The sequence below is a fragment of the Tenrec ecaudatus genome, chromosome 12 (genome assembly GCF_050624435.1).
Source record: "Tenrec ecaudatus isolate mTenEca1 chromosome 12, mTenEca1.hap1, whole genome shotgun sequence".
Taxonomy (NCBI): domain Eukaryota; kingdom Metazoa; phylum Chordata; class Mammalia; order Afrosoricida; family Tenrecidae; genus Tenrec; species Tenrec ecaudatus.
In genome coordinates this window covers 77,549,721-77,563,017 of record NC_134541.1, presented here as the reverse complement: position 1 = coordinate 77,563,017, position 13,297 = coordinate 77,549,721, and the positions used below count along the sequence as shown (strand labels likewise).

General features: G+C 43.1%; 1 protein-coding gene across 1 annotated transcript in view; it reads left to right on the top strand.

The window, feature by feature from the left end:
• Window positions 1-13,297, top strand: part of WDFY4 (WDFY family member 4) — a 388,818-nt gene that overhangs the window by 340,184 nt on the left and 35,337 nt on the right. Inside the window, exons 47-50 of the mRNA XM_075527922.1 lie at window positions 4,355-4,397; window positions 5,505-5,624; window positions 7,501-7,618; window positions 11,239-11,348. Coding sequence (XP_075384037.1) covers window positions 4,355-4,397; window positions 5,505-5,624; window positions 7,501-7,618; window positions 11,239-11,348 — 391 coding nt within the window. The remainder of the gene's footprint in view (window positions 1-4,354; window positions 4,398-5,504; window positions 5,625-7,500; window positions 7,619-11,238; window positions 11,349-13,297) is intronic.

The following is a 13,297-nucleotide window of genomic DNA, read 5'->3' as shown; positions in this document are numbered from 1 at the left end:
ACTTCAATCTCTCTCCATTGATCATTATGTATTTTTATTGATCCTGTTGTGAATATTTTTTCCTTTTCATGAATTAATGCTGAAGGCTATAAAGTGCTATTTATCATAAGTGCTGTAAGGCCTCTTCGTCTGTAGCATGCAAGGCTATGCCATCTGCACATTGCACGCTGTTGGTGAGCCTTCCTCCACAACCAGTGCTGTGTTCTTCGTATAGGCAAGCTGCTTGGATCCTTGGCTTACCATACAAACTAAACAGAGAAGGTGGAAGGATAAAGTCCTGGCATGCACCTTTCTTTATTTCAAAGCATGTAGTCTCCTCTTCAGCAAATGTTACTTATATATAATTTTAATCATTTTAAAAATAATTTCTACTTGATGTACTATACTTCTTTGTAATTGGCACACAGATATGGACCTATTCTAACCAGTTAAGGTGCCCTGGTGGCCTAGGGGGCTATTCATTGGGCTCTTAACCTGAAGGTCAGCAGTCACTCCTCCAGGAAAAGACAACGCTGAAAGCCGGATGGAGTCGTTCTACTCTCCTATGTGTTGGAATCAACTCCACGGCAGTGGTGGGTGGTGCAGTCAGTTGCCCAGGTAACTGTCTGCCAAATTTCTTGGCATAAACTAGAGAGGGCTTCCGGTGCTGCATCAGATTTTTGAAATATTTCAAAGGGTATTCTGGCATTTTCTGAAGCCTTGTTTCACCTTACTGCCTTCAGAGAAACTTGTATTTCTTCCTTCAATACCATGGGTTTGTGAACATACAGTGTCTCACAAAATGGTTGAATAACAGCCAATTACTTTTGATATAATGACTCTGTGTGGTCTTTTCATCGTCTGTTGATGTTCCCTGAATGTTACAGTATTTTGCTCTTAGAATCTTTCATTATTGAAATGTTACCTTGAATTTCTTTATCCAGGTTTTTTACCTCATGATATGCTGAGGATGTTCTTTTCTTTTGATTTTCCAAATCCAGATTTTTGTTTATTTAATTACAATGCTTTACTTTTGTTTCCTGGAGCGGCTTTTTGAAATTTTTTGTTCCGCCCTGTTACTTTATCATTTTGTTCCGTTTTCTTTAGCTATTCTGCATTCAAGAACCAATATCAGAGTCTCTTCTGATATTCACCAGTAATTGCTAATGCATCTTGATTACATGTTTGATCAATTTCAGGCTGAAAAATCTGGTAGAATTTAAAAAAATTCTTTGTCACAGACTTTAGTGGTTGAAACATGAATTTGAATAGTAGTTGTATTAACTGATCTGTTTTGTATGGATATTATTAGATCACATTCAGCATTGCACTTCAAGATCTAGATGTTGAAGTATACTTTTTGAAATGTTCAAGGTCGATCTTGAAGTGTTCTTTTGATGAGGAATATAACCCCACTCCTCTTGAATTTGCCATTCCTTGCATAGTAAATAGTATTATTGTCATTTATCAAAATGGCTAATACTAGTTGATTTCAGATCATGAATATCTAGACTATCTAACCTGTGTGTTCCATTACATTTTTGATGAATTCCAATTTTCCCAGCATGATTCATAATTCTGGATTTGTAATATGAGTGGATGTTTGGGGCTGTTTCTTCTCATTTGAATTTGTGACCCATCAAATAATGAAGGTCCCAAACCCAAAAGCTTTGCTCCATCTGTGTTATTAAGGTCAACTCTTTGAGGAGGCAGCTCATTAATTGTAGTTTGTGTGCCTTCCAGGCTGAGGGTGCATCTTCTGACAGACATCAGACAATGGCCTGTTGTTATTCATAAGGTTTTCAGTAGCTAATTCTTTGTAGTCTGTTCTTAGTCTAGAAAAGCAGTTCTCAGCCTGTGGATTGTGACCCCTTTGGGGGTCCAACGACCCTTTCACAGGGATCACCCGATTCATAACAGTAGCAAAATTACTGTTATGAAGTAGCAACAAAAATAATTTTATGGTTGGGGGGGTCAACACAGCACGAGGAAGAGGAACTGTATTAAAGGGTCACGGCATTAGGAAGGTTGGGAACCACTGGTCTAGAAGCTCCCCTGAAACTTGTTCACCCGTGGGTGGCCCTGCTGGCATTTAGTGTATTGGAGGAATAGCCTCCATCGTAACAGCAACATGCGAGCTACCACAGTATGACAAACTGGTATATTTTAGGGGGATTTGCCTTTAAAGGCAATATGGAACAAAATAACCAAATTAACTCAGTCATGCCTCGGGTAGTTTTATCTCCTGATTACATTCACCAAGTATGAGATAGTTCTGTCCAGTGGAGGCCATGGAGTCAGGCTCATGACTGTAGGGTGAGGACTTATGGATGAGAAAATATTTATACATAGGTTGTTGTGCTGCTGGTGACAGGGAGGGAGTGAGCTCTGGGTGCTGATATTCCTGGGTGCTGTCAAGAACATAAATCAGAATGGATAACTGTATATAACGTGAACCCATCGTGTCAAAATTGGAAGACTTTCTAAATATGAGGAATGGGCAAAAGGTTTTCTGAAATAATACCCAAGCTACACTTCTTTATTAAGACCCTAAATGTGGAAACTGATTCTATAGCCTTCCAGAAATGTTATTTGTGATTTGATTTTTCTTTTTATAGCATTTACCACCAGCTGCCATCAAGTCAAGCTCAACTCCAGGTGGAGCTGTGCCCCACAGGCTTTCCCTGGCTTTTTGTTTTGCTTTGTGAAATAGATGGAAAGGCCCTCCTTTTCTTCTCACTTTCGAATGGTGATTCATTCATTGCTTACATCACATAGTTCTTCATCATTTAATTTGACTTTAGTGTCACCTTGACTGTACTTATCCTTTGGCCTTAGCTTTTGACCTTATTCACAGACATTTTTAGTTAATTAAAATATTAATACAATGACCTACTTTGATTATGTAAGAATACATACTGTTGTGGGTTCAGATCAAAGAAGACCACTACAATGCCCAATTAGAGTTATTGAAGTCTATTTTTAATATCAGGCTAGCCTGGGCTGCAGAGGAAGTGTTCAAAGGGAACCTATCTCCAGACTGCAGCCCCCTTTTCCCTGGCCAGTTTTCTGTTATATCATTCAGGGAGCGTAGCATACAGAAAGCAGAAGAAAAGGCAAGTTAAAATGCATATATTACTAAGTGGTATTGGCAGAAGTAAAACAAAAGTATATTTAGGTAAACTTTCAGGAGCCTTGGCTTATGATGCCCATTCCTGATTTCAGGTCTAGCTTGTCCTCCTAGCAGGGGAGGGAAACTGTGCTGCTGTCCCCCAGAGAAAGACTTAGAGCTTCTCTTGATTAGGGGAGAGAGTGATTTAAACAAGAATTCTCCAAGAAGGCACTTACACACTGAGATCCTTTGTAAAGGCCAAGGTGGGGGGAGGGGTGTCTGGGAAATGCCTCAGGCACAGTTCTGCTTCAATGTGGGGATGGGAGCTTGTCTATTTCAATACTTTCTAAAGGAAATCAGAGATTACCGAAACTATGCAGACAAAAATAAAATCAACTGTCATTTGAACACACAGAGGTTACCATATTATTATTTTGGTATACTTTCTCCAGATTTTAAAGCAACTTAAAATCAGGCAGGAGCTTACATCTCAGACCATCAACTTTTATTTACTTATTTAGAAGTGCCTTTGGGTGAACTCTAGCCTCCAGCCTTTCGGTTCGTAGTTGAGCAGATGAGACATTCGGACCACTCATGTATTAATTAAGTTCACATTTATTTTTTTTTTTTGATTTTTTTTTTTGTTTTTTCTTTTTTTTTTATCTTTTTTTTTTTTTTTGTTTCCATCTTTTCTTTTTTACAAACCCTTGTGTCGAGGGCTGACTTTCAATAGATCGCAGCGAGGGAGCTGCTCTGCTACGTACGAAACCCCGACCCAGAAGCAGGTCGTCTACGAATGGTTTAGCACCAGGCTCCCCACGAACGTGCGGTGCGTGACGGGCGAGGGGGCGGCCGCCTTTCCGGCCGCGCCCCGTTTCCCGGGACTAAGTTCACATTTAAAAACGGAAAAACCAGCTGTGGTCTTGGGGCTCCGGAGCATGGCTGAGAGTGTAGACTGCGTCTGCCTCCAGATTTCCCTAGGCCTTTTCCCCAGGCTGCAGACGTTTTCACATATTTGGGTGTCACATAAATGGGATGGTGGGTGCAAAAATGGAACCTTCCACTGTGCAAGGGAGGGGCAGAGGGAATGGAGGCAGCAGTCTCACTGCATTGGCCTGGAACACCACTAGGTTTACCGGGGGGGGGGGGGGGGGGGGATAGTTTTCCTGACTGCCTTGCATCACCGAGCCCCGGGGCAGTCCACTTCCTTTCTCCCTCAGGCATTGAGATGGTTGCTCACCTCCATGTTTTTTCTGTTCACAGGAAACACCCTGGCTCAGACAGAACCATGCTTCAGAGGTGGCAGGTATGCTTGCTCCTTCAAATAAGCTATGAGTCTGAGGAAGGCCCCAGAAAAATCTCAGAATGATGGCAATGATGTGAGAAGTCTGTAGATAAATGAAGAGATCATGGGAGTGGAGGGTCTTTTTAAAATTTTTTAAAAGGTCCCAATATTTTTCTCAGAAAATCCTAGTGATTGAAGGACATAGGGAGTAAGCGTAGTATGTGTGCCTACATAGATTCATATGTGTATTAGCATGTCACTATGTACAGATGTGTACATACATATGTATTGTGTATGTGAACATGAACTGAATGCTTCTGTGTCCATGCATGTGCTCCGTTCATGAAGATGTGCACATGGAAGGGGCCTATGTGTTCCTGCCTTGTTCTGGGGAATACACATGGGACTCCAGCCTCACTGAGTCTGCCGGGCAGCCAGGGGTTCTGAGGACAAGGAAGTAACCCCCAGGGGCCATCCTGGAGATCACGTGACAATAAAAGGAGGTCCTTGGTCATCACGTTGTGCAGTCTTTTCCCAGTAAGCAAAGGAAAGGTGAGCGTGTAGGTCTCACATGGAAATGACGGCTACACAGCACTGCTCTTTCACCCATTGACTTTGGTGAATTTTTGCCAAAGGATCATTATCCCAATATTTAGGGACAAGGAATAGGCAACAGTAAAAGTCCTGGAGGAAGACTATCCGAGAACGCAGTGCCCCAGTCAGTGAAAACTTCTTTCTCTGATAGTAAGCTATCCCTCAGCTTATTTTCCTAAACACAACGAAGTCAGCGGTAAGTTTACTCACAGCGTTTGTGTATTTCATCAACATTTGAAGGGCACATTCAACAGTTCAAACAGAAGATGTTTTATCCTTGCCTTTGGATTGCTAAGCAGCACTTACTGTTTGCTTGTTTTTGTTAATTATAACTTCCCAAAATGTTTTCTGCTGCTCCTATTGAAATTATGTATGTTCCTGAGTTGGCATTTGTTGCTGGCTGAGATGTATGAGAAAACCACATCGATTAAATGGACTTCTCACCTACAGAGAGGGGCTCTGCTGAGGCCTGAGAGATAAAACCTTGTGGAATCAAACCCAATTGACTTTTCCTTTTTCTGTTCTTGCGTGTAGAAAAGGGAAATCAGCAATTTTGAGTATCTCATGTACCTCAACACACTGGCTGGGAGGACCTACAACGATTACATGCAGTATCCAGTATTTCCCTGGGTTCTTGCTGACTATACCTCAGAGGTAAGAAAGCCCATGGAACAGACTTCCCAGCACAAACCAAGTCAAAAGGCAGAGACTGCCATGTAGCTCACGACAGGCCTGGGCCCAAGGACTATTGCGAAGGCTTGGGTCTCTTGCTACATGTAGGTCCTTGACTTTTGGCTACCTGAGTACATGTCCCAGCCCCACCCGTAGGAAGGTGGGCAGGGTCACGGTGATCCACAGGAGGAGTCCAACTTCCAACATTATCTGCCAAGAATTTCATGGCAACTGGTCCTACTATATTGAGATGCCGCAGTGAGCAGCAGTCACAAGTGAGGTGGGTCATAGGATTTGCTCAGGAATCAACATGAGGGGTTGGGGGGGGGGGAGGGAGAGAGAACACTCCCCATACATGGTTCCTGTCATTAAGATAGTATATCTGGATTTCACCCAGATCTGAACCAAAACACACTAGGGGAGGCTGGTCTCAAGAACAGATCATTCATCCCTCTTGGTCTGTCACTGGACCTCTGCAGGCAATGAGGGAGGAGGAGGGAGGGTATCACTGGGCTGATCTAACATGGTCCAATACCCTGATCTTCTGACACTGGCCACCAGGAAATAATCTGGGCTGTGGGTGTGTAAAAATAGATGGCTGGATCCTTGGTTTGAACTAACTTGGCCAGTCCTTCCTGCAGCTGCTCAGAAGACTGAGCCCCAGAAGTTGGGAAATGAGGCTCAGGGCCTACAACCTTCAATACTCACTTCAGATATTAAATAAAATACGTTGTGTTTTTTTTAACCATCCCTAGGTTTCTTCTGTCTTAATAATCCAGTTGAGGTGGAAACCTCACAAAATGAATCCCTGGGTTAGCTATTGTAAAAGGGTGGTTGGAAAGTATGCTTTGATAACTCATACCCTATATTTAAAATATTAGCACTTATTAGTATTTAAAATTGGGAGATAACTAATATTTTTGAGATATTAAGAGCTATGGCCATTATGAAGATCCCTGGTAAAATCTCAGTGTCCCTGTCACTTGTGGGCCTGTGTAATTTTTGTACCACCCTGGTCTCTGCAGGCTTCTGAAATGTGGCACGCCACACTTTCTCCCATTAGAATTGAGGTAGGGCATCTGCTAGTGATGAAAAAAAGCAGTTGCTACCAAGTAGACTCCAAATCATGGTGCCTTCATGTGTGTCAGAGTAGACCTGGGCTCCATGGAGTTTGTTACGGCCGATTTTAATGAAGGTTTTAGAGGAATGCTCCCGTCTATAAAGAAAGACAAAGGCTAGAGGACCAAGCAGCTCCTCTGCTAATATATAGATAATTTCTGTTCAAAGAAAATACTTCTGAGAAGACCTGCCCATGAGAAGGTATCTCTCTACAGGCTGCATCTCTAAGACAGATGTTGAGGAGAGCGCTCTCTTTCCATTGCTTGGAAATGAGCACACCTTCAGAAATGAGTCCAACCCGCTCACATTCTTCCCCAAGAGTCCCTCCTAACTTTCTAGTAAGATCAGCAATGTTCTATGCAAACATCTAGAACAATTAAAGTAATTTTCTGTGCTTGAATAGTAGAGACATGCCTTATAGACAACTGGGATTCTTTTAAAAAATCTCTTTCCAGTAGCTAGAGAAGATTTTCTGAATAGGGTCAAATTGGAACAGGTTCAGTGTGAACTCAATCTTTCCCTCCTCTTATTTTCCATCTCTCCCCTATTAAGCCTTTGTGGATCAGTGACTCCACGAGCATAAAACCCCCGAATGCTTGCTAATCACTAGAGAGGGTCAGGCCAAATGACAATAAACCAATAAAGAGAACTATAAAACTAAGCAGCGTGGCTCCCAGACTCTCTCCGGAGCCCCCAAGGGTCAGGGGGGAGTTAACTCAACTGTATATATGCCTTCTAGACATTGAACTTGACAAACCCCAAGACTTTCCGGGACCTTTCTCAGCCCATGGGAGCTCAAACTAAGGAAAGGAAGCTGAAATTCATCCAGAGGTTTAAAGAAGTTGAGAAAACTGAAGGTATGTAGAGGGCAACTTGATTTGCCTGCTAGTTATCTGAATGCCTAGAAATGACAGTTGGTAATAATTTAGGCAGTCCTGTGATAGCAGCGTCATGTGTGGGGTACACGTGGTATGGACCACAACAGGTGACACTAAAATAACTACCTATAAAAGTTTCGTGTCTTGTTTCAGCAGAAATTTTTAATAAAAATATCCTTGAAGTTAGTTATAACAACAAAGACATTCTTTAAAAGTCGGGTTTACATGTACCAATATACCTAATCCATGATAGTTAACTTTGGAATTTCTAATCTGCTCCAGTCAAATCTATCATTATCACCAAAGTACAATAATTTGAGTCATATGGCTTAGTTATACCATGCTACAAGCACACAGTAGTGGTTGTTGCTGCCCATGATTTATTGTCACTGATTTTGTGAGATTTTCTGGTGTTTTAGCTATAATAATTTATATTTGTGAACATATATCATCAAAATTTTAATGAAAGAGTAGTTAACAGTAAAGAGGAAAAAATTTAAAGACCTTTCACTCAGGTACTAATAATGTAGACTACTAATATTATAATTTGATGTAGAAACATTTTGCAGAACGATTTTGCTGTTAGTATTATATAATCTATGAAATGTTACATTTAGGTTAGTTACAGCTAGTGCACATTGTTCTATGATTAAACCTGATAATAAACATTACTAATTATTCTGTAAGGTGGACTAATGATGCTGTATTGTTTGGTATGGAAGAACGTCTTTGGGAGAGGAGTTTACCCCATGAGTCACTGCACTGGGTGACACCAGCCCTAGTGACGTCACTGTCCCCGAGCCTATACATGGTCTGACGTCACTGTCCCCGAGCCTGTACGTGGTCTGACGTCACTGTCCCCGAGCCTATACGTGGTCTGACGTCACTATCCCCGAGCCTGTACGTGGTCTGACGTCACTGTCCCCGAGCCTATACGTGGTCTGACGTCACTATCCCCGAGCCTGTACGTGGTCTGACGTCTCTGTCCCCGAGCCTGTACGTGATCTGACGTCACTGTCCCCGAGCCTATACATGGTCTGGCGTCACTGTCCCCGAGCCTATACATGGTCTGACGTCACTGTCCCCGAGCCTATAAATGGTCTGATGTCACTGTCCCTGAGCCTATATGTGGTCTGACGTCACTGTCCCAGAGCCTATACGTGGTCTGATGTCACTGTCCCCGAGCCTGTACATGGCCTGACGTCCCTGTCCCTGAGCCTATAATGGTCTGACATCACTGTCCCTGAGCCTATACATGGTCTGACGTCACTGTCCCCGAGCCTATACATGGTCTGACGTCACTGTCCCCTAGCCTATACATGGCCTGACATCACTGTCCCTGAGCCTATACATGGTCTGACGTCCCTGTCCCCGAGCCTGTACGTGGTCTGACGTCACTATCCCCGAGCCTGTACGTGGTCTGACGTCACTGTCTCCGAGCCTATACGTGGTCTGATGTCACTGTCCCCGAGCCTGTACGTGGCCTGACATCACTGTCCCTGAGCCTATACATGGTCTGACGTCCCTGTCCCCGAGCCTATAATGGTCTGACATCACTGTCCCTGAGCCTATACATGGTCTGACGTCACTGTCCCCGAGCCTATACATGGCCTCACATCACTGTCCCTGAGCCTATACATGGTCTGACATCACTGTCTCCGAGCCTGTACATGGTCTGATGTCACTGTCCCTGAGCCTATACATGGTCTGATGTCCCTGTCCCCGAGACTATACATGTTCTGAGGAGAAAATGCACAGGTGTTATATTTTGCACCCTGCTGCCTATAAGAATCAATGGGGAGCCCTTTAAAGCAGTGATTTCCAGGCCCCATGTCTTGAAACGCTGACTTCAATAAGTTGTGATGGGATACACCTTCTGTGTGTTAGCTGGGACCAAGCACTGTGGCACAAAGAGTGGACATGTGAACAAAATTCCATAGTTCGGGCCAAGTAAAAGCACAGGAACCAACGTTCTTTCAGAGAGTCAACGTGCATTTTTTTCACCTTGTGTTTTTCACTCATGGCAACCTATGTCCAACAGAATAAAGTGCGGCGTGATCTTCCATTACCCTTAAGAGCATGTTTGGATGCATTGTAATAGCTGTTGTGCCAATTCATCTCACTAAGCGTCTCCCTCACTCTCAGTGTTCTGCTTCACCAACCATGTACTCTCCTTTAGTGACGGATCCTTCCTGATTTTAGGTCCAAAGCAATTGAGTCAATGTTTTGTAATATCCTTAAAGTTTTATTTGACTAATTTTTAAAAGTCGTCTGCCAGAATTGTCTTCCTCATATGTCTTAGTCTGGAAGCTCTCTTATAATCAAACTGACTTGTGCTCGCAACAAATGTGCCCCCAGAAACACTGTACCTCTTTTCACCCTGGGGTGTCACTGACCTAGCCTGTCTTTTACCACAGAGGGGCAAGCTAATGGTGCAAGAATTGTCGGTATTCTTCAGTCTTCTCCCGATCCCTTAAGTTAGAAAATCAAAGCACCATCTCCCCAAGAGTCTGTGAGTTGGAAGATATGGGTGCTATAGAAAAATGTGGTGAAGAAATTATAGGGTGCCGGCTATCAGAAAGAATCGCATCTGGGGTCTCAAAGATTAAAAAAAATTTTTTAATCAGCAGCCATCTAAGTGAGATATCAACTAAAACCCACATGGAAGAAGCACACCAACATCCATGATGCAAGAGTTGTAATTATATAATTCAAATTCAAAGGAGGGGATAGTAACAGAATTTATTTTGAGATAAGTGAGATTCTGGTGTGCAGAAGGCTACGGATGACAGTGGCAAGCCAAATGCACTTGCAGGAGCTACCCAGGGACTAAGCCTCCGGTGACTTCCCTCTGACCATGAGGGAGTGACGAGACTAACCTGGTGATCAGACAGAGGGTATTGGGGAGATGACTACCTTTGATTAAAATGATAAATTTGAACAGTTAAACATTTGCATTTGATTGCCTTATAGATATACTTTGTGCTTGATCTGGTTTTTAATATTTTCTGTTTTAAAAATATTTTATTGGGGTTTATCTCTGTTGTATTTTGTTACTATTGATAACCTTCTTGACTCTCTGTTATGTATTTTCCTGTTTTTCAATATACTAAATCCCCAATAGGTGAATCTATAGAAAAAAATCTATAGCATATAAGGGTTCCTGAGGGTATGCCAGGGGAGATCGAAGGGTAAGGTGGAGCTGATATCAAGGAGTTCAAAAAGAAAATGTTTTGAAACTGATTGAGGTAGCAGTTGTACAGCACTGCGTGACATCATTGAATTGTGGAGTGGCAGGATGTCTGGGGTAGGTCCCAATAAAATGGCTTGGGAAGGGAAAACAAAACAAAAAATAAATCCATGGTTATAACCTTCCTGGAGCTGATCTACCCCACACCCTCGAAGGCAGACACCTTGGTTGTTATAGCTGCCAGGTCTTGAAGGAGCTTTTTACTCATGGGGGCTATTGACCAAAGCAGTGGCATCTGCTCATGGACGAGCAGAGCTCCTGTTTGCTGCTCCAGTGTGATGTGGCACATGGTCCACGCATCTGCATCTGACAGAGGTTGCAACCCTTGGGAACTGCCCTCTTGTTGCAGGAGACCTGACTGTCCAGTGCCACTACTACACTCACTACTCTTCCGCCATCATCGTTGCCTCCTATCTGGTTCGGATGCCACCATTCACCCAGGCCTTCTGTTCTCTGCAGGTAAGCCCGCCCTTAGCACCCCCTCAGGCCCCTCCTTCCCCCGCCACTGTATCTTACTAACCAAGGTTCAAGCTTGGCTGTGGAAGCCACCTCCCTGCTAGAAACCCCATCTTTAGCCCATGAGTCCCACTTAATATTCTCCTAGGATGATGAGACTCTCGGTGAGTCTGGTTGTTCTTCCTAGTTATGTTTGCACATCTGCCCAGCAGTCCTGTAGAAGGACTCCAAAATATAGAGTAAGTGTTGCCATTCATCTTCAGTTTTCATCACCTTTCTTTCCTCCGGAGAGAGCGAGAACAAGCTTTTAAGATGCCAGTCACTCATAAAAATAGAATGTAGAACATTTTCTTTGTGGACTAATTGATGTTGGAGTTTCCCACTAGACTAGGGTCCTACATACCAAGGTCCAGCAAATCACTCTCTTAAAGTGTTTGATTATATCTAAGTTTTACAATTTTTCCCTGTAGACTCTGCCACATTCATAGATACTCTGTAGGACCCACCTTTGTGGGTTTATAAGATTAATTTCACGGGAGTAGAAAGTTGCACCCTTCTCCCTTGGAGAAGATGGTGATTTCGAACTGCTGGTCTTACATTTAGCAGCTCAGTGTGTAACCACTTTGCCAAACTTTGCTCCAAACTCTAAATACTCATGTACAAATATCCTCTGTCAAGCCTAGAAATCTTTATGGGTATCACCCATTCTGCCTTCCACGCCCATCCAGTCTACATGCCCGTCTATGCAAACACATGTAAGTCACCATCAATTGCTGGATCATGTATCTAGTAGTGTTTACCTCTGTTGCATTTAATTCTTGCATAGCCTCCGTGATTCTTTGCCAACATCACTTATTGTATAATGTAATCTTTACAGAAGCACTGTCACATCTTTCTCATATGGAGCAACTGGGGGGTTAGAACTACTGATGTTTTGGTTAGCTATTAAGTACTTAAGCCACAATGCTCCCAGCGTCCACTGACATTTCTAGTGGATCATAATTGATCTAAGCTTCAAGGATAGCTGTTTGTGTAGAACAAAAGATGTGCTTTTGCTGACAAAGGAATGAGTATAAAAGATATATCCAGGACAATCTGCCCCTGCCAGTGCCCCTGACTTTTGGGGAATCAAGGAGCCCAAAAGTGGGCCTGACTTCTTTTTCTTTTTTTAAATCATTTTATTGGGGACTCATACACTCATCACAATCCATACATACATCCATTGTGTCAAGCACATTTGTGCATTTGCTGCCATCATCATTCTCAAAACATTTGCTTTCTACTTGAGCCCTTGGTATCAGCTCCTCATTTTCCCCTCCCTCCCCACTCTCCCCCCCTCTTGTATCCTTGATAATTTATAGATTATTATTATTTTGTCATATCTTACACTGTCCGATGTCTCCCTTCACCTACTTTTTTGTTGTCCATCCCCCAGGGAGGAGGTTATATGTAGATCCTTGTAATCGGGTCTCCCTTTCCACCCCACCCTCCTTCTACCCTCCCGGTATTGCCACTCTCACCAATGGTCCTGAAGGGTTCATCTTTCCTGGATTCCCTGTGTTTCTAGTTCCTATCTGTACCAGTGTACATCCTCTGGTCTAGCTAGATTTGTAAGGTAGATTTGGGATCATGATAGTAGTTGGGGGGGAGGAAGTATTTAAGAACTAGAGGAAAGTTGTATGTTTCATCGTTGCTACACTGCACCCTGACTGGCTTGTCTCCTCCCCATGACCATTCTGTAAGGGGTTGTCCAGTTGCCTACAGATGAGCTTTGGGTCCCCAGTCTGAACTTGCCCTCATTCAGAATGATTTGATTTTTTGTTCTGTGATGCCTGATCCCTTTGACACCTCATGATCACACAGGCTGGTGTGCTTCTTCCATGTGAGTTTTGTTGCTTCTGAGCTAAATGCCGCTTGTTTACTTTCAGGCCTTTAAAAACCCAGGTGCTTTA